Genomic DNA, 17,824 nt, shown 5'->3' with positions numbered 1-17,824 from the left:
AGAAAGTTGCCACAGAATTTCAGACTTTGATTGTATTTCTCATTAATAAAGGCTCTCATCGTGAGTTGTAGGCTCAAGAACATCTAGAACACTGACTTTGTGCTGCGATAATTTGTCATCAACTGTTTCCAACGGCCAGGGCTCCAAGAATTGATTTCAATCTCAAGAAAAATCTAGATTATAACCACCCTTATCCTTTAAGATCGGTGTAAATTATCACAAGGCTTATCCTTTATAGCAAATCACAGTTAAAACAACACTTAACGTCCCAGCAGTGGGAGAAAATGAATTGCATACATGTACCCACACAATGAACTAACTGTGTTTCATCACTTCTCTGAAGCATTTGGAATGAAAGTGTTTGATGAAGTATATGCTGAGCCATGCATTTAAAAGAAATAAAGTTTTTGTTCCACAGTGGGTTTTACCGAGCATGCTGTTCCCCTCTGCAGGTGACGTCTGTGATTCCTGAGCTGGTTGTTGAGCAGAGTCTCCACTGGACCCGTCAACTTCTGCTTCAACAATGTCCCCATTGATGTTTAGATCAGGTCCCAACACTATTCCATGTTTCTAAACACAGTGCAAAGTCAAAACATTAGTTCAGTAAATGAGTTGCAAATAGTTCAGTTCCGCTTTGATGGGAACAAGATTCCTCGGTTAGAATCAGCATTTCTGACAACATAATACAACAGGACAAATTAACTTTCAATACACCAGGATCTGGTTTTACTTTAAAGGGATAGTTCACAGAAAAATGAAAATTCACTCATTTTCTATTCACCACTATGAGTAGTGATTCAGCCCAGGTGACCTCTTCTTCAGACGTAATAAAATAACAAACAAACATGCCTCCATGCTCGTGTGGGGTCATCCAAGTGTCTGCGAGCCCCGACATTCAGATTCGAAATATCGTCATTCACACTGTGTTTTAAGCCTAAAAGTCTAGCAAGTATAGTGAAGCTTGCCGACATAGCCACAGGAAAGTGCCCTCGGGCGAGAGTGTGTGCTGTTCCTTGTGCCGGAGGGTACGTGAACGTGCCTCCATGGAGGCTATCAGCGGACATTCAGGCTAAAAACATGGAGTAAATGACGTCGATTTGAGTTGAATTTGAATTTCGGGGCTTGTGGGCACTAAGACGACAACACACAAGCAGTATGGATGCATTTTATGTTTTTTATGTTTTTTTATTACATCTGAAGAAGAGGTCACTATTGACTTCAACTTTATTGGATTCCGCTGCAACTGTATTTAAGACTCCAAAAGTGTTTTGTGGACTCAAACACTTCATCGGCTTAGTGGTGAGAAAATAATGAGTACATTTAAATTTTTCTGGGAACTATCCCTTTAAAATTCAGTGCAGTTAATATAGTAATGAGATATTGAAAACCTTATTTTCTCTTTTATGGTTTCAAAATGTATTTCCTAAACGCTCACACTGCAGGCTGAACTTGGAGATCAGTAAAGACAGCGTGGAGTACAAGACAAATTAGACAGACATATTTTCAGAGTACCTTTAGAATGTCTTTGAGCTTCACCGCCTCCTCTCTGAGTTCATCTCGCTCAGTTCGGATTGCATCTGTGTATTCTTTCTGTCGCTCTAAGGCCTGAGCAGAGCCACAGCAGTGGCAGAGAGTGGCCAAGAGGAAGGAAATTGTGGAAAAGAAGTGAAAGTAAAAGGTGTTCAGCATCATGCAAAGGAGAAACAATACCAACTGTTAAAATCACTAAACCGCTGGACAAGAGTTCACGGGTCGTACCCCAATTTTTTTATCCTTCCACTCCACCGTCTCCTGCAGGTCAGATATTTCTCTAACAAAACCATCCTGTTTCATACGCAGCTGACGGATCTCCTGAGTAGCAAAGAAGGAAAACAAAGCTTGAGAGGAAGAGAGAGAGATCACAAAAAGAGTAATGCAGCTCATGCATACAGTGGATGAAGAAAAAAAGAATGTTGTGAAAAGCACCTCAACATGCAGCTTCTCCTAGTGACGGACTGCGTAACACGCAGTTGTTTGCAGATGGTTTCTTTTGGTAAACAGCCATCAAATTTAGTGAATGGTGAAAATGGCAAATACATAATATATAAATAAAGACCGTTTACCATTCTAACCCAGAGAAAGCTCCACGTCTACACAGTACTTCATACTTCAGTGACACATTTTCACACTGGGAGACAAATACTCACATTTAGCAGCTCTTCACTTTGTTTTAGAGTCTCTTTCATTTCATTGAACTGGAACTGAAGGACACTGTGGGCATGCTTTTCTCTGTCATAGTCCTGTGGAGAACAAAAGACAGTTTGACAACAGATAACTTTGGAGTTTTCATTTTGAGCTTCCGTCAAAAATTGTTGCTGCAAAGTGCGATGTCGTCATCTTAATCATGTTGTGAGCATTAGAGTCACATTTAATCAAAACAAGGCAGAATCTGTGAGTTGGTTTAATATTAACTGAACTTTGGTATAATCACAGTGTAATAACACTCATGTATAATGGGTCTTTGTCCGGCTTCATCTTACAGCTGACTGTTTATTCTCACATCTTCTGTAAAAAAAACTGTCAATACATCTCTTCAAAACACTCAATGCTTTCAAAAGGTGGCCAAATTCTATAAAGCTCTCAGATCATCATCGTGTCTTCCTGATGTACCTTGACTTTCTCCTCGTATCCTCTTTGTGACTCAGACAGCAGCTCCTCCAGCTCCATGAGCGAGTCCTTGAGTGTGTCCACCTGATACATCAAGTTGTTTTTCTCGTTATCCAGCTGAGCGTTGGACACCATGGCTTTACGATACTTCTCCTCCACTTCTGATAATGTATCCTAATGTCACGACACAGAGAGGACATACCGATGTAGGAGGTAGTGACTCAGGTTAAACTCAAGTTCTTATCTTTATCTCTAAGTTTAAATGCTGGGATGTCAAGATTTAAGTAAAGACATAAGGGCCAATGCTAACACACACACACGCTATAATGAAGAAAGGCAGCAGCATGCAGAGGCAATTTCACTAACTTGCATTTTCACACACAGAATCATACAACTTTACAATGTGTGTCATTATTTGTGTTGAGTCTAGAGCACCACTATTAATCCTATAGTACTGCCCCACCAATGTTTAGATAAGCCAAATGTTTTACAGTGAGGAAAACAAAAATTTAATTTAATTCAGTTTCAATTCAGGATCTCAGTAAACTGTACTTTGTGCTCTTTGTGCACATTTGACCTTTAGTGAGTTAAAAAACAATGAAACACCACAGTAACCAGTGCACGGCCCAGCAGATTTTGGGAGGGTCCCAGGCTTATACCTTAACTTCTTTTAGGTTCTGCGTGTACTTGGTTTCCACATCTTGAATCTGATCCTTCAGTTCATGAATCTCCTGGTGAAGATTGCAACAGCAGCAGAGGCAGTGGTGACAGTGAGAAGCACAGAGTGACAGCATCAGAACAAAGGAAGCAGAAAGTTTGGTGCAACAATCACACTGACGGAAGTGTTTTGCAGAAAGAATGCAAATGGAATGAACTGAGCACAGATCTGCATAGAAGAGCATTTTGATAAAAGAAACACTTTTTCTTGGATCTATTGTCGTCTTTCCAATCTGACATCAACTGAGATTAATGTAAATATCATAAATTATTGTTTTCTTATTTCTCAGAGTCTCATGTGGACACACAGGAAGCCTTTCTCTTCTCTTCCTCCCTCTCATTTCTTCAGCATTACCTTGATTTCTCGTATGGATGTCTCAGCGTCTACAGTTATAGCCGTCTCTCCACTTCCCCTTCGGGAGGATGTCCCACCTAAGGATGTGAGCGTTGTTGCGGTTAAGGAAGAAGCTGCTCGAGATCCCTAGGAAAGTGACAAAATACACATTTAGAAAAAAAAATCATTTAGCTCTTAAATTCTTACTGTAACACCCCCCCCACACACACCCCATATTCTCCATCAACCAGATCAATTAATGCATTTTAAATGAAAAGCGGTCCACTCACCTTCTCAAGATAATCTCTGTCCTCCACCTTTTGAGACAAAAAACAACAGTCAGAGAATTAAGAGGGTCATGGAAAGGCCACAAGGCCAAAAGGAGTGAGGGAGGGCGGAAGGAAAGAAGTCCCAAAATCTCAAACTGTTTTATATTAATGAACACATTACTTATATTTTAATGTGGAACATCATGCAAATAATTAGTCGATGTGGCAATCGAAACGTAACTGGTCTGAAATCCGTCTGACACACCATCCGTTCAACAACAAACAATGTGTTAAAAAACAATAGAAACATCACATCATCCACAATCTCTGCTTCAAGCCCACAGTCAAAAACATTCTGGTTGTTAGACGAACTAGGAGTCTCCACAGTCACCACACAGGGCGCAAAGAGTAAGGATGAGTGACAAGAAACCAAAACAATCGAGCAGGAATTCAGCTCGCATCACGGCCACTGCATCCTGTGGGTGCCAACAGACTCACATCTGCAAAGTCAGGGATAGTAACATCGTCCAGGTCCCGGGGGAGGCCACTGCTACTGGCCGCACTCCTCAAAAAACTGGCAACAGAGCTGCAGTTGTCCTACATCAGCCAGCAGGGGGCGAGACATATCAACAAAGGAGCCAAACATTTGGAACAAGTCCACACAGAGAAAAAACTGCTATTTAAAAAAAAAAACTGGTTGGGAAAAATGAAGTATATGTAGAAGTGGAGAACTATTTTTGAAACACATAAAAGACTAAACGGTCAATCATCCTTATTCTTAAATTGAACTCACCAAGTACATCAAATCATCTATGTTCTCAGAGAAAGAAGGAACTGGACTAGCTGCTATTTGAAATGAAAGGGGATGCACTAGCACTAACATTGATGAATGCATCACACTGTCCATTTACCACAACTCTAAATCATGATAATTCCTTCTCAGTCAGTGACATCACTTTGGACATTCTGGTGCAGCCCATTGCTTCGTACAATGACAGCTGAGATCAACACACATCGAAATCCTAAACAAGCCTGAACTAAAGCACAGTTGCTGCTACAGGCTGGTGACTGTAGGATGTCTCCACTCATTCATGTGATTATTTTACCTGAGTGAGTTTCAATTCATGTCTTACTAACATTACAACGTCTTATTAAAGCTGCAACCTTGCACCTTTGTGCACATCAGGGGGACAGTGCACATGCTGTGGTGTCAAAGAACCTTTATGATCTTTGGTTTCTGCACCGGTTGACACCACGTTTTGGCACCAGCCATAAATAAAGTGTTTTTATTATTCTTTCCATTTCTACACAACTGTTAACAGTTGAAGCTCACCTGTGTGTAAAGACAATTAATCGGTTGCGTGATTTGTGATGTTCTTACTTCCCTGTTGCTCAGGAGAAGTTTTATCTTGTTCTTCCCCTTCATATTTCTCTCTAGTTGAAATGTTACACAGCCTCTTGTTCTCCATTTACAAAGCATTAATATTGTGTATTAATACATTTGCTAATCCATTTACACAAGAGAACAATCTGCTCTTTTGTGCAGAAATCAACGATCATATCTGTATCATGTCGCTCTTCAGTAACTGCACAGCATCTGCACTGCCCTCTGCACAAAGGATGTGAGGGCCCTTTAATGCTGCATGTAGCTTTTGGTGTCTTGAATTCTCTCTGATGTGAAACAGTGGATCATAACTGAATGCTGTAGTGTAAGAACATGATGACTTTTCAGTTAATGCATTAACAAAGCATCATGTAACCTCGTCATTTTGTGGGTAGAAGGGTGTCTGAGGAGTAAGAGCTCACCACTGGGCTGGCACGGGCTGAACCGGCCCTGCTGGAGGCTCTGGAGCCGGAACTGCGATAACTACTGTACTCTAATGGCTGCAGGGAAAACACACCATCATATTCCTGTTTAGACATCGAATCCAACGCAAGCAAGAATGCACAAACCTAGCCCAACACAACAGGTAGCAAATGCATCGTGGGGAGATATGTGATCGAGCAATTCAGAATCTGCATGCCATCACTATTAGCTAAGTGCAAAATGTGTTGTTTCCAAAACCACTAACAGAACTGAAACATTGAAATAGATCATCATCGATGCAAAGTGTTGCCCATGCAGCAGCAACAATCCCTATATCAGTCAAGAATTAAAGGAAGGTCCAACTCGTGTAAGAACAAGACAAAAAGCTTCTTTAACAACTGTTAGTCGCACACCAATTCAGTTATTGCACAAAAGCCTGTTCACAAATAACATGGCCACGCTCATGTTTGTCAAACCAACAAGACCAATCAAACCAAATCTTACATGGGAGCTGGATCCAGTGACTCTCCGTGATCCACTGCAGATGCTGTCTTCATATAAGGAGTTCTGCACATGTGACTCCACACACACACACACATATGCATGCAAAGTAAACAGGAGGCTCATGGTTCAGGTGTGTGAACACAGAACACTATCTTTAAGATGTCCATTATCTACATTTCTACTCAATTGTGAAAAAAATACAGACAAACCAAAGTCCGTGCCAAATATTCAGTGGTGCAGTGACTGAAGTCAATGTTGAGTGGATGTTAACAAATGATGAAGCCCTTGCCTTAACCATTACAGCATTTGACACAAACAATTCTATGTGCTTATAGGAACACTGGCGTGAATGGGTAATTAAAGGCGTCAGTAACACTAGTGAAAGTTATAGTGATACAAGTAAGTTTATGGAACCAACCCTAAAATAGAGCTGCTGGCTGATCTGACTAAGTGACCTGTAGAACTGCACAATGGAAGGTCATGAGGAGAAAGAATGTTTGCACAAGACAGCAGGCAAATGAATAGAGTTTAAACTTGTAACTGATTTAAACTCTCTTTTCTTTTGTCCCCTCCAAAAAGAGTCAGTTCATAAGGTCAAGCTGCAGAGCATCAGTAAAGCTTTGTTAACTGTTTTTACCTCCAGGTGTTTATGTGTTTGTCTGTCTGGTATACAGACCTGGTAACCATTGAAAGCTGACCCTGCGTTTCTAGAGGACAGACCATTGAGACCGTACAGGTCAGAGGTCTGAAATGATGAGAGGGGCAGAGGGAGGGAAGAGTAATGAACCAAGAGATGAAGGGAAATAGGAAAAAGTGGACAAGAAGTTTAAAACATGCGTTTTGAAAGCCGCCAAACTTGTTAGCAAGGGTGCAACTTCAACTTGTTAGCATTGCATTCATACCATGACACAAAAGTGTAACTCAGACTTTGTCTGTTTGGGTTGAGTAAATCACATGCACAACACAACACAGATGCACAGACCAATGAAACTCATACTTCATGGCAGTCATGTATACATTTCAACTTTCACCTATAACAAAGCTTCTGAGGCTTTGTCCCAGGAAAAGTCCAATCGCACACAGACATTCATCTTTGGAAGTCATGAGTAGAACTTGTTTTTAACACACAAAAACAAACAGGCAACTTATCTGCTTGCCAAAATGTGTGAACTGAGACTCCAACACAAAGTAATTTCAAGAACATATCACTATGTATCAAGACAAACGTTTTGTAAAATTTCAATACAAACAATGAAGTGCTGCACATGCATGTATTATTCAGTAAAACACAAGACACCTTATTAGATGACAAACCACTACATGAGTCATTAAACAACAAAACGATTTTCACTAGTGGTACGCAGTTAATATTGCAGCACATTTTGCTCATGATCACAAGAGAAGTGCACAGCACAGGCCATTAGTGGTATGAGAGCAAAGCCACAGTCTGCGGTGCAGTGCCACCCACCGGCTGCAGGTCTGATCTAGAGGCACGAGACAACCGGTTGTCGTCACTCAGTCTGGAGCTCTGCGAGTTGGGGAGCACAGGCGATATCATCAAACCACCACAAAAACTAACGTCACCAAATCCATCTGACAGAAGTATTTGAACAGTTACGCATTTGTTGGTTTGTTTTTTCAACATTTTGAAAAAGAAAGTGTGAACTGGTCGTCTGAGGAGCACAAGTGTTGAGGATAATGGACAAACATCTTTATGGCTGCAGAGCACTGTTCTGTTTAACACTGGCAGAAATAACTGGTTAAAATGAAAGAAGCTATTAAACCATGTAAAACTAGCAGGAGTGGTTTTCTGAATGAAAAGTATTTGCGTTGAGAAGCTTCAGTTCTGGATGAGTGGAAAAGTCCCTGTCATTCATATTTTTAACCAGACGTCCTTCCTCTATGCAACACTATGCAACTTTTTTACCCTACAACAGCAGCTTCAAAATGAGTTTAACGGTTCAATGACTTGGAATGAGGAGAATGGTGATCGGATCATTCCCACTCCTCACCCTGAATGGTTGTAACTCTGGTGAGTGGGTACGATTGTCACAATCAGGTCCAGCAAGTTCAAGAGTAATGCCAGTAGATCAGTTCAAAAGACTTACAAGTCAATTAATCTCAAAATTCAACCAGGAAACTTTTACAAGATGAAGAATTCTAAACAGTGTTTGGTATTTTTTATTTTTTTTTCTCTACATGAAAACTAACCCAACAGAGTTAATCATCATATCTAGCTGCAGAGGGTGCTGTTGCTCAGTAAAAGTTACACAGTGTTGCTCTAAGTTGCGAATTCCTCAACTTTTTATTCCAAACTTCAAATTCTACAGAATTTTCCTCTGTTTAAAGGCTTAGGGTGATGAACTCAACACATCACTCTGTTTAGGTTTGGCCACAATCACACAAACTATCAACACCAACAAAATTTCATATGTGGTTTTGTACATACAACATATGACTTTTCAGTAATATGGATCTGAGGGGGCCAACACGCACCGTTAGGTCTAGCCTGGATGCGCGGGATACCCTGCTTTCATCACTGAGTCTCGAGCTCTGACAGCATGTGAGAGAAAAGAGAGTAATGAGTGATGGGATGCAGCTTCTGTTATTTCCCTTCAACAGGAGGAATCATGCAGTTCACAAAACATCCCTACAAATGACCAAATACAGATGTGCGTACAGTCAGTTTAACACACAGCTACTAACCCTGCTGGACATGACACTGTAATCATCATCATTGCCATTCCCCTGCGAATAAACAACACGATTGAGAAACACTGATGCCATTTCTGAAGGCCATTTGTGCAGTTTGAGCTTCTACATACATCTCTGTCTTTGTGCTTATGTTTCTTCTTTTTCTTTGACTTCTTATGTGAGGAGCCCTTAAGTGTAGGAAGAGATGGAGAACCATGAAGGATGAAAACAAGCCATCTAGACAAATCTTTTCTCACTCCAAAACCAGAATGCCAAATGTACATCTTTCATTGCTTTCAAAGCACAGTTATCACAGGGATAATCCAGGCAACACACAGCAAATCCACATGCACAACGAATGGACTCTTCAATCTGGCCAGCCACTGGTGAAATGTATACTCAAGGTCACAGTGGAACGACATGCAACCAACAAGACAAAACAAACGGATTCATCTGATGAACAGACTGCCAAAGAAAACAGCACTAACAATGAAGAGACACAATTGATCCTAAAATAGTACTGACATGGGTTTCGGTTAGAGCCAGATAACAGTGTTCTTCTTTCTCCAAGGTTGGCAATGATCCTTCACAAAGCTCAAACAAATGACCCAACATAGCATCTTGAAAGGTTTACAAGAAACTGACTAAGTTAGTCCACATTCATGCATAGTTTCCAACATAATGCAACAGATCTTTAAAGTTAACAAAATGTGTCGTTCTGTTTATGTCAATTTACATTGACAGACAGCCCACTGCGCCTTATGAGTAAAATCTGTTTAATTCATACATTATACAAAAAATATTAACACACAAACATTGTTTGTGATTATTTGGCTCGTTCCGAACAAGTTGTTAGTCAAACAACAAGACAGGCAGACAGGTTAAAACTAATCCATGGTCTATGTTTGAAGAAGATCAGCCCTTACCCCTCCAGCATAAGCTCCGACCGCATCAAGATCCGACTGTGCACAAAACACGACAACATCAACACTGGCAACGAGTGCCACCCACACTGACGCACCTTATTCAATGATCAAGGACAGACACACACAGCCTCCACATGACTAAAGCTTGAAGAAGAGCAGGTGTATGAATTAAAAGGTAATTTAACTTATACTAATGATGACTGAAAGAGAAAAGGCGTAAAGGGGATTTTTTTTTTGCATGTGCTGTTTGAGTGATACTGACCCTGACACTTCCCCGGCTTCCCACTGACATCCGCTCATCATCGTCTGAGAGCTGTGTAAGAGAGTGAGACATTGAGATGGATGGTTAGACTGGACACAACATGTGATGCACATCAACAATGACAGTGAACAGTGGATTTTAACAGCAGGTATTCTATGACTGCTCTTTATGTGAACTTTGTTTTTAATTGGAATTATGTACTTAAGGCTGCTATATGTAAATTTTCTCTGCTACCAAATATGGTTTCTGCATTTCTTGGTGATGGTCACTTGCCAAAAGTTCAACAGTATCTTGATTGAATGAAGAAGCACATCTCTGAATTACAGTGATTTCCTGTAGTACTTTGCAAAACACAATCTCAAGTAAAAGCCAATACTCAAAGACTTTGTTAGCCTGGCCAGCTAAAGTAAGCTGCAAATAAAAGCCAGGTTACACAAAACTGGACATCTGGACAAAAATTATTATTATACAAATTTTGCATTGCAATCACTTCTACTTTGCTGTTTTTTTTAATCTCAATTAAAATATATTTTCTAATAAAATAACTGAAGTTGCACTAATAGAATTAGGGTTGTGAAAATGGAGGACGTTTTTAGAGTTTGTTTTAACAACAAATTAAACCAGGAGCACAAAAGAACACAGGAGGACCATCTCATGATGAACACGTGGTAAACACAGAAAACAAGTGATTGAGGCCTGTTGCTTAAATGATTATATTCCAGATAATAGACTTCAGCAATGTTTATAACAGTTGCTACTTTGCAAATGATCAATTTTACAGTACATGTTCATCAACCTGAATCTAACATTGAATCATTTGTTGTTCCTTGTGGCTTTCTTTTCAAGTGATGGAAGACCGATTACAGTTCAGAGAAAAGGCATGAGGAGATGGAAACAGAGGGAAGGCTACAAACCATGTGTATCTGTGAAGAACGTGAGTATCGCTCACTGTCCTCCTGGATGATGGAGGGAGGTATGAGGGAGGTAAACATGGAGAGGAGAGGGGATGAAGAGCGTGAAGGAGGAGAGAGATGTCAAAGATCAAGGAGACAGATGGATGAAGAAGGTAACTATCAGGTCAGGGAGTTGCATATTTATATTTCAGCCAAAAACTGTTGTTATATCACTGAGCTAGTTTTCCTTTAAGGATCAGTGTATTTCAATACGTTGTGAGGATTTTGGTTGAGACAGTCTGCTGTCAACTCACATGAAGACTAAACTTAAAGACCACATGTATAGTCATTTTATGGGATGGGTTGTAATAGCACTGACAACAAAGTTGTCTGCAAAGAATGAAAAAAAAAAAAAAGTAATGTATACAACCAATATACACAGCTCAAGTAAAACTAAGTCAGGATAGGGACAAATAAGGTGATTGGAAGTCTTCAGATTTCAAAAGTGAGTTTGGAGTCAGATTTAATGAAATATTATCGACCATCATCCCTGTTGACACCACATGAAGAAACAGTTTTTAAGTAAATACTCAGGTAAAACATCACTAGAAACTTTGGTTCATTCCATGCAATGAACATACGGCACCAAGGCAATGAAAAAATACATACGTTTTACAGGAGTCCTGTATGTTCTTATGACCATCACACTCAACCAGTAATCCAGCCAACAAACCACTGATGCAGTTAGCAACAACAACAAGGGAAGACTGTCCAAACTCTTAACTCTCAAACTTAAGCAAACCTCTTCCAATGCACCTTCAAAAACACACCATGGTTAATAAAATTAGTCACTCACACTTTTCCTCATAGTTGTGTTCGAACCTCTCTTATGATGTAGGATTATTCAATCCAGGGATTTTATGTTAAAATCAACACAACAAACTCCATGCAGTCTCTCACACCAATAGGGCAGATAGTCATGCTGATTGAAAGCCAAGTGGGCAGCCTGGTCTTTCAATGAGATTAGCATTAATGGCCAAGCTTTGATTCATTATAATCTGTTCTTTTCTAAAAAGGCTCAACAGGAATGATCCGGAAATTAAAAGCAGACTGGGCACACTGTAAAACCACCAACAAACAGGAATAAACTCATGCAAACATATTAAGTTCATGTTTATTTTAATTGTTGTCATCAAAGCACAGAAACTGTACCATCCATTGTTCAATATCTCCCCATCTGTTGTCCACACGCTCATCAAATTTGGTGTTCAGGCCATAATACTTCTAAAAGGGGACAGGAAATGAGGGCAAGAAAAAATACAGGAAACAAAGCAAAGGTAACTGATTTCCATTATTTTCTTAAAGAATGAGAAGCACAAAGATTATTACAAGCTGAGATCAAGCTTAAGGCCGAGGTGGAAAAGAGGAAGAGGACGCCTACCTTCTGCACCTGAAAGATCTACACACCAACACCGGTGAGGGGAAGAGGGGAAATGTGGGAAGATATCAAACATGAAAAGAAGAGAAAATAAAACAGCCTTAAAAACTTAGATGAAAGGAATTAAGGTAGGAAATTATATGTCACTGAAAATGAACTGGAGCCAAGATGAGACATGCAGAGGCACAAGAATATGAAGTGCCCCCTCCCCTGCACAACATGACCAGCAGTAAAAAAAAAAAATAACAGGAACACACGATTGAAAGCCTTAAATGACTTTGTTTACGGAGATCTGCAAACAAGACATGTAGTCTGACAAATCATATTAGAAGGTGATTATTAACTATTATCAACAATGGATAGATGGTCTGGGGCTCAGTATCTTGCCCAAGGACACTTCACCACATGGAATTCCGACGATGAATCCCTTTCACCTAAATCTTACACACTGGACCCTTAATACACTGTATACAAATCCTGCCCTTAAAGCCATTGTAATACATTATAATTTTTATTTTATTTTGTTATTCATTGCGGCTTCATTCAAGTAGCATCAGTGTTTGAGGAATCTTTGAGCACATCTCAGAACCCCCTACTGATGAAACCCAACACAACAAGCCCAAAACACACCCTTGCCCTACTGTTGCACTTTCCATCCTATCGGGCCAGTACTTTAATCCAGATTTGTTGCCACTGTCTCCTTGTATAGTTGCCCAACATACAGCTTTCCTGCTTTGTGATTCTGGCTTTTATAAATGGATTTGCAGCAGACATCTTTGTCCACTGCATCACTTCAGTAACAGCAGCAGTGCTAGATAATCAATACGAGACAGTTGATCCACTGCTCTGAGCTCCTAGGTTCAGCCAAAATGAAAGGTCACATCCCCACACTGACAACCTCTAAATGCAGGAGACTCAGACAATCTGCTGCATTTGTCCTGTCTGCTAAAGAAAACAAAATCCTTTATTTTAAGAGGGGAAAAGTGAGTAGCAGAAGTCAGATGCATACACTATATAAAATATCACGACAGAAGTGATGGGGAAGCTTAGGAAGCTGTGATACATTACAACTGTTATCCATAACTTTGGGACAAGTGCAAGAATACAGTAATTCAACAAATACATCCATCATAACCAGTAAATATCCATTTTGTTCTATTAAAGAAACACACCCTGTCTCAGGAACATCTCTGCATTTCTTTGACCCCTGACTTCCAACTCTCTCCATTTTTACCTTTCACATCTGCCTAAAAGCTGTCAATTAAAAGAGATTGTTTTACACATCAAATATAAAATGTGAGAATTAACCAGAGCATAATTTGGCAAGAAATGATCGATGAAGAGTCCAAAGCAGATGAATAACTGACTGGATAGATTGTGTCTACTACTTAACTCATATTACTTGTCTGGACAACCAATTAGCAAGCGAGCGAGGCGACGTCATAAACCCATTCATCGTTGAGTAACCCAATCAGCTTACATGTTTGCCACTGTTCCATTCAACTCACCGAGCTCCCCTTCTTGACCGTAGGGGTTCTTGGGCGCCCAGTGAGGGCAGCCTTCAGCCCCCTCACTGTAAGCCGATGCCCGGCCGTCCTGTTGCACTCAGGGTACCAGGAAAGGTTGCATTCCTCAGCAGGAGAGACCACGGGCGGTATGTAGGCAAGACCACGGCAGGACACAACGCTAAGATTTCAGAACAAGAGGGGCAACCCCACACATCTTGTTTCCTGCTGTAAAGCCGATAATCCACCTTTTCGTTCTGTCTTCAATGTGTGAGAAAACATCCAAAAACTCAGGACGTGGCTGTGAGCGCTGCGACCCATCGCTCATGTCAACAACATCGCAACAGTAATAACTGCTCCACTGGAGCCTGGACCTAGGACCGCAACCTGCTAAGCTACTTTAGAACTCTGCTAAAGGGTTTAGGACGCATGGCTGGCGCACACACACACAGACACACACACACACACACAAACAGACCAGACAGCTTAACAATGATTGTTAATCTGGTGCGTATGATTGTGTGTGTCTGTGTGCGTGTCTATGAGAGAGAGAGAGATGGTGTGTGTGTGTGTGTGTGTGTGTGTGTGTGTGTGTGTGTGTGTGTGTGTGTGTGTGTGTGTGTGTGTGTGTGTGAGAGAGACGGTGTGTTTGTGTAGACTGTTGTTGTTGGGCTGTGTTGTGATAGCTTAATAACTGAATGCTGGTTATCCCAGTGTACCTTAATGGTATAAAGGAAAAATGGCATACAGTATATATACAATATGTATCAGCTGTATTTATCTCTTGTTAACACTTATAATCCGTTTTAATTATTTAGTTATTTTGTACTTCTTTTATTGCTGGTTGTATTTCTGCATCAACGCATACCCCATCAAAACTTTATACATAATCTGATATATGTCAAGAATAGTAGAGTCCTAGTAACATTTAACTACAGGTTTAGGAGCCTTAACTTCAAAACAAGCTCAGGGAACATATGTGCATATGGCGTCAGTAAACCAGAGAAGGAGAAACAAGTAGCACACTACTGGCCTGCAGTCCAAACATACAACCACACAGACTTTTTCAGATGTGCACCTGTTTCAACACAAATCAAAATGTTGTGCCAGTGCCAATATTGCCGCTGAGGGTGCTGGACGCTGAGGGCACAATCCACGTTTAGGCTCTCTCTGATCTTTCTATTCATCAACCATATATAATGTATCTACTACTTATGAGTAAATATGGACTAAATATTGTCTTTATTTTCAAGACTAATTGGATTGCATTTAAAACCAGTTTTCCACTGCTGAAGGAAAAATGTTTTACTGTTTAGTATGACAGGGCCACAAAAAAGAGACATGATAAAATCAACTAGCCAAATTTTTCCACTCTCAGAATATAATTCCAAACATGTATATTACAGATAACAGAGAATTATTGTTTTATTTTTTTATTTGTCTTGAAAGAACTGGTGAAACCTCAAGGGTTAGTATGCAATGGCAGGCGTTACTATGTGGTCTTTGCTCTTTCATCTCCTCAACCTCTTGTGATGTTGATAAGACTTTTAAATACATGTCTTGAAAAGTTTAAATCCTTGGAAGAGTTTTTGGCGTGCGATTAATTGGAAAAGGATCAAACCCTTCTTGAGAGAGTAATTAGTGTGCCTCTTTGAGGACTTTCTACTCATTGCTTTGGCCGACCGTGTACTAATCCTCACAACAGCAACCCACACTGTAAAAAATATCCACATCATTTAACCTCACTTTTACTTGCTTAATATTCCCAAACAGTATATTGAATGAAATATTGAAATTGTATGACTAGGAAATTAGAAAATGTTTCTTCAGGAATGTTCTTGTATCATTATGAATACTGTGGAGTGAATTTTCTGTAATGTTCAGATATTTTTCTGCATTAGAAACCCCCTATTAGCATGGCGTCAGTTACTGAAATGAATTTACAGCATGTGAAATGATCTTAGAATAGAACTGATCTATCAGGCGATAAGAGTTTATAAGCTGATCCTAAATTATAATCAAGATGTTTAGAATTAGTATAATCTTGTATTACCAGTGTGATGATAAACATGTTGAATCTTGCATTCAATTAAATCTTAAACTGTACCTGTTTGTATTTACTTACACTGTAATGTTAGTTATAGCACTCTGTTTACACATCTGACCTATCACCCACAGGATCAAGAGTCTTTCAGCTTAACAGTGTATGTCGTCAGGAAATGCTCGAGGTACAAACTGCCAACACAGGGTTAAAACCACATTGCTGAAACCCTCATGTTATTGAGAGTAACCAATCACTAAGATGCATTTTAACCAATAGCACCTAGTGTAAAATAGTTGATGTAATAATGCTCCATGAATATGTTGAAGTCCAACAACATTGAGCTGCTTTAGGTGTAATTTAAGTACCAGACAGAAATTCCTGAAGTGTTTCATGGATGTAAGTCTTCACAAAAAGTTCTCTTTGGATCAAACCAACATACACCAGGCCACATGTGGGCAGTGATGGCTTTGAGAGTTAGCCATACAGTGCCTGTTATTTCACAGTTTGAAATGTGAGAGTGTGTTTTAACATGTATACCTCTTTCTGTTGTCTCTCCAGCTCCTTCATGCGGATCTCTCTGGCCTCTGCCCTGGCGGCCCTCTTTGCTGCAAGCCTGGCCTCAGCCTGTGGGACAGATAAGAATTGAAACACAGAGAGAAAGAAAAGAGAAATGAGGCAGGAGCCGAATTAGACAGGCTAAAAAGACTTATTCAATTGCCAAATCATAACATACATTATCTCAAGGCACTTTCACGTCAAGGCATATTAAGGTCGAGACCTTAGGTTAAAATTATAGAGAAACACAACAGTTCCCACAATGAGACAGCAAAACCTCTAAATGCTGTGACCGAAGGTCCAGTTCTTCCACGGATGTGAAAATGGTAACATTGTTGGGTGATAAACGCACCAGACACTAACTTGCCATCTGTAAAATCAAAAGGAATAAATGATTCCTTTGCTGGATGGTGCAGATATAGATATTCCAAAGCAACAAAACTAAAGATTCATATCACAGGTGGTCACAGGCCTGACTCTGCAGTGTGTCACCCTTCATAGGACTATAGTATCTATAAAAAGAGTATTATATCACTTTAAACTCGGAACACACCTACTGATCTGTATTTAGAAGTAAACAATCTTGTGACAATCATCAGACATGCAGTCGCAAGTAAATGTGGATTCATGTATATGTCTGTATTTGAGGGCTTTGCCTTTGCTCCACAAAGCTCTTGGGCAAGAGCGCAGCCTTTTCCTTAAAAGGACTTCTCTCACAGTGTGTACTGTATGTGTGTGCGCAACATAGTGTGTGAAAGCATTTCCTTCCTCTGACTTTGCGGTAGACACTATGCAATTACAGCTTGTTCGCCTCTAGGTGGGGTCACTGCAATTCCTCCCTCTTACCATCACTCTAATGCATTTGCCCGTGTCAGTCATCGTGACCACACAACAGGAAACAACAGACAAAGACCCAGTTTCAAAGAAAAAGGCCTTCACCCCACCCTCCACATGCACATACACACACAAAATTAAGAAACTTCAGGCCATGTTTCACTCTGTTCACAGTCATTTTTTTCAAAGAAAAAAGTAAAACATGTTGCGTTCCAGTGAGTAAAGAAATCTACTCCATCTCCAGGACACTGACCAGATTACTTTTTTCAAGCATTCATCAGGGAGAAGATAACTGATGTACCATTGAGACAAGTATCTACCCAAGTTCACTCCCCTTTAACAACATGGATGTCGGTTGGGCCACATTGTCAGAATTTACTTTTTAACTATTATTTA

At 40.1% G+C, this 17,824-nt stretch overlaps 1 protein-coding gene across 20 annotated transcripts in view; it reads right to left on the bottom strand.

The window, feature by feature from the left end:
* The window catches only part of lrrfip1a (leucine rich repeat (in FLII) interacting protein 1a), a 42,005-nt gene that overhangs the window by 8,209 nt on the left and 15,972 nt on the right, over positions 1-17,824 (bottom strand). For 2 of the 20 annotated variants that reach the window (XM_069532264.1, XM_069532251.1), the window contains exons 2-24: positions 16,577-16,663; positions 12,494-12,511; positions 12,265-12,336; positions 11,074-11,115; positions 10,160-10,210; positions 9,898-9,933; positions 9,103-9,159; positions 8,984-9,025; positions 8,774-8,830; positions 7,746-7,805; positions 6,954-7,022; positions 6,696-6,740; positions 6,278-6,352; positions 5,773-5,850; positions 4,465-4,563; positions 3,988-4,014; positions 3,719-3,844; positions 3,306-3,377; positions 2,650-2,820; positions 2,187-2,279; positions 1,759-1,851; positions 1,513-1,605; positions 429-570 (exon numbers count right to left, since the gene is read on the bottom strand). In XM_069532264.1, the coding sequence (XP_069388365.1) occupies positions 429-570; positions 1,513-1,605; positions 1,759-1,851; positions 2,187-2,279; positions 2,650-2,820; positions 3,306-3,377; positions 3,719-3,844; positions 3,988-4,014; positions 4,465-4,563; positions 5,773-5,850; positions 6,278-6,352; positions 6,696-6,740; positions 6,954-7,022; positions 7,746-7,805; positions 8,774-8,830; positions 8,984-9,025; positions 9,103-9,159; positions 9,898-9,933; positions 10,160-10,210; positions 11,074-11,115; positions 12,265-12,336; positions 12,494-12,511; positions 16,577-16,663 (1,705 nt within the window). Of the gene's footprint in view, positions 1-428; positions 571-1,512; positions 1,606-1,758; positions 1,878-2,186; positions 2,280-2,649; positions 2,821-3,305; positions 3,378-3,718; positions 3,845-3,987; positions 4,015-4,464; positions 4,564-5,772; positions 5,851-6,277; positions 6,353-6,695; positions 6,741-6,914; positions 7,023-7,745; positions 7,806-8,773; positions 8,831-8,983; positions 9,026-9,102; positions 9,160-9,897; positions 9,934-10,159; positions 10,211-11,073; positions 11,116-12,264; positions 12,337-12,493; positions 12,512-16,576; positions 16,664-17,824 lie in introns of those variants that run through there. The other 18 variants (XM_020099673.2, XM_069532252.1, XM_020099674.2 and 15 more) reach the window with 18 other exon arrangements.

Source organism: Paralichthys olivaceus, chromosome 10 (assembly GCF_024713975.1).
Source record: "Paralichthys olivaceus isolate ysfri-2021 chromosome 10, ASM2471397v2, whole genome shotgun sequence".
NCBI classification, from domain to species: Eukaryota; Metazoa; Chordata; class Actinopteri; order Pleuronectiformes; family Paralichthyidae; genus Paralichthys; species Paralichthys olivaceus.
Note: the sequence above shows the minus strand (reverse complement) of the source record. Positions and strands in the feature narration are given on the sequence as shown.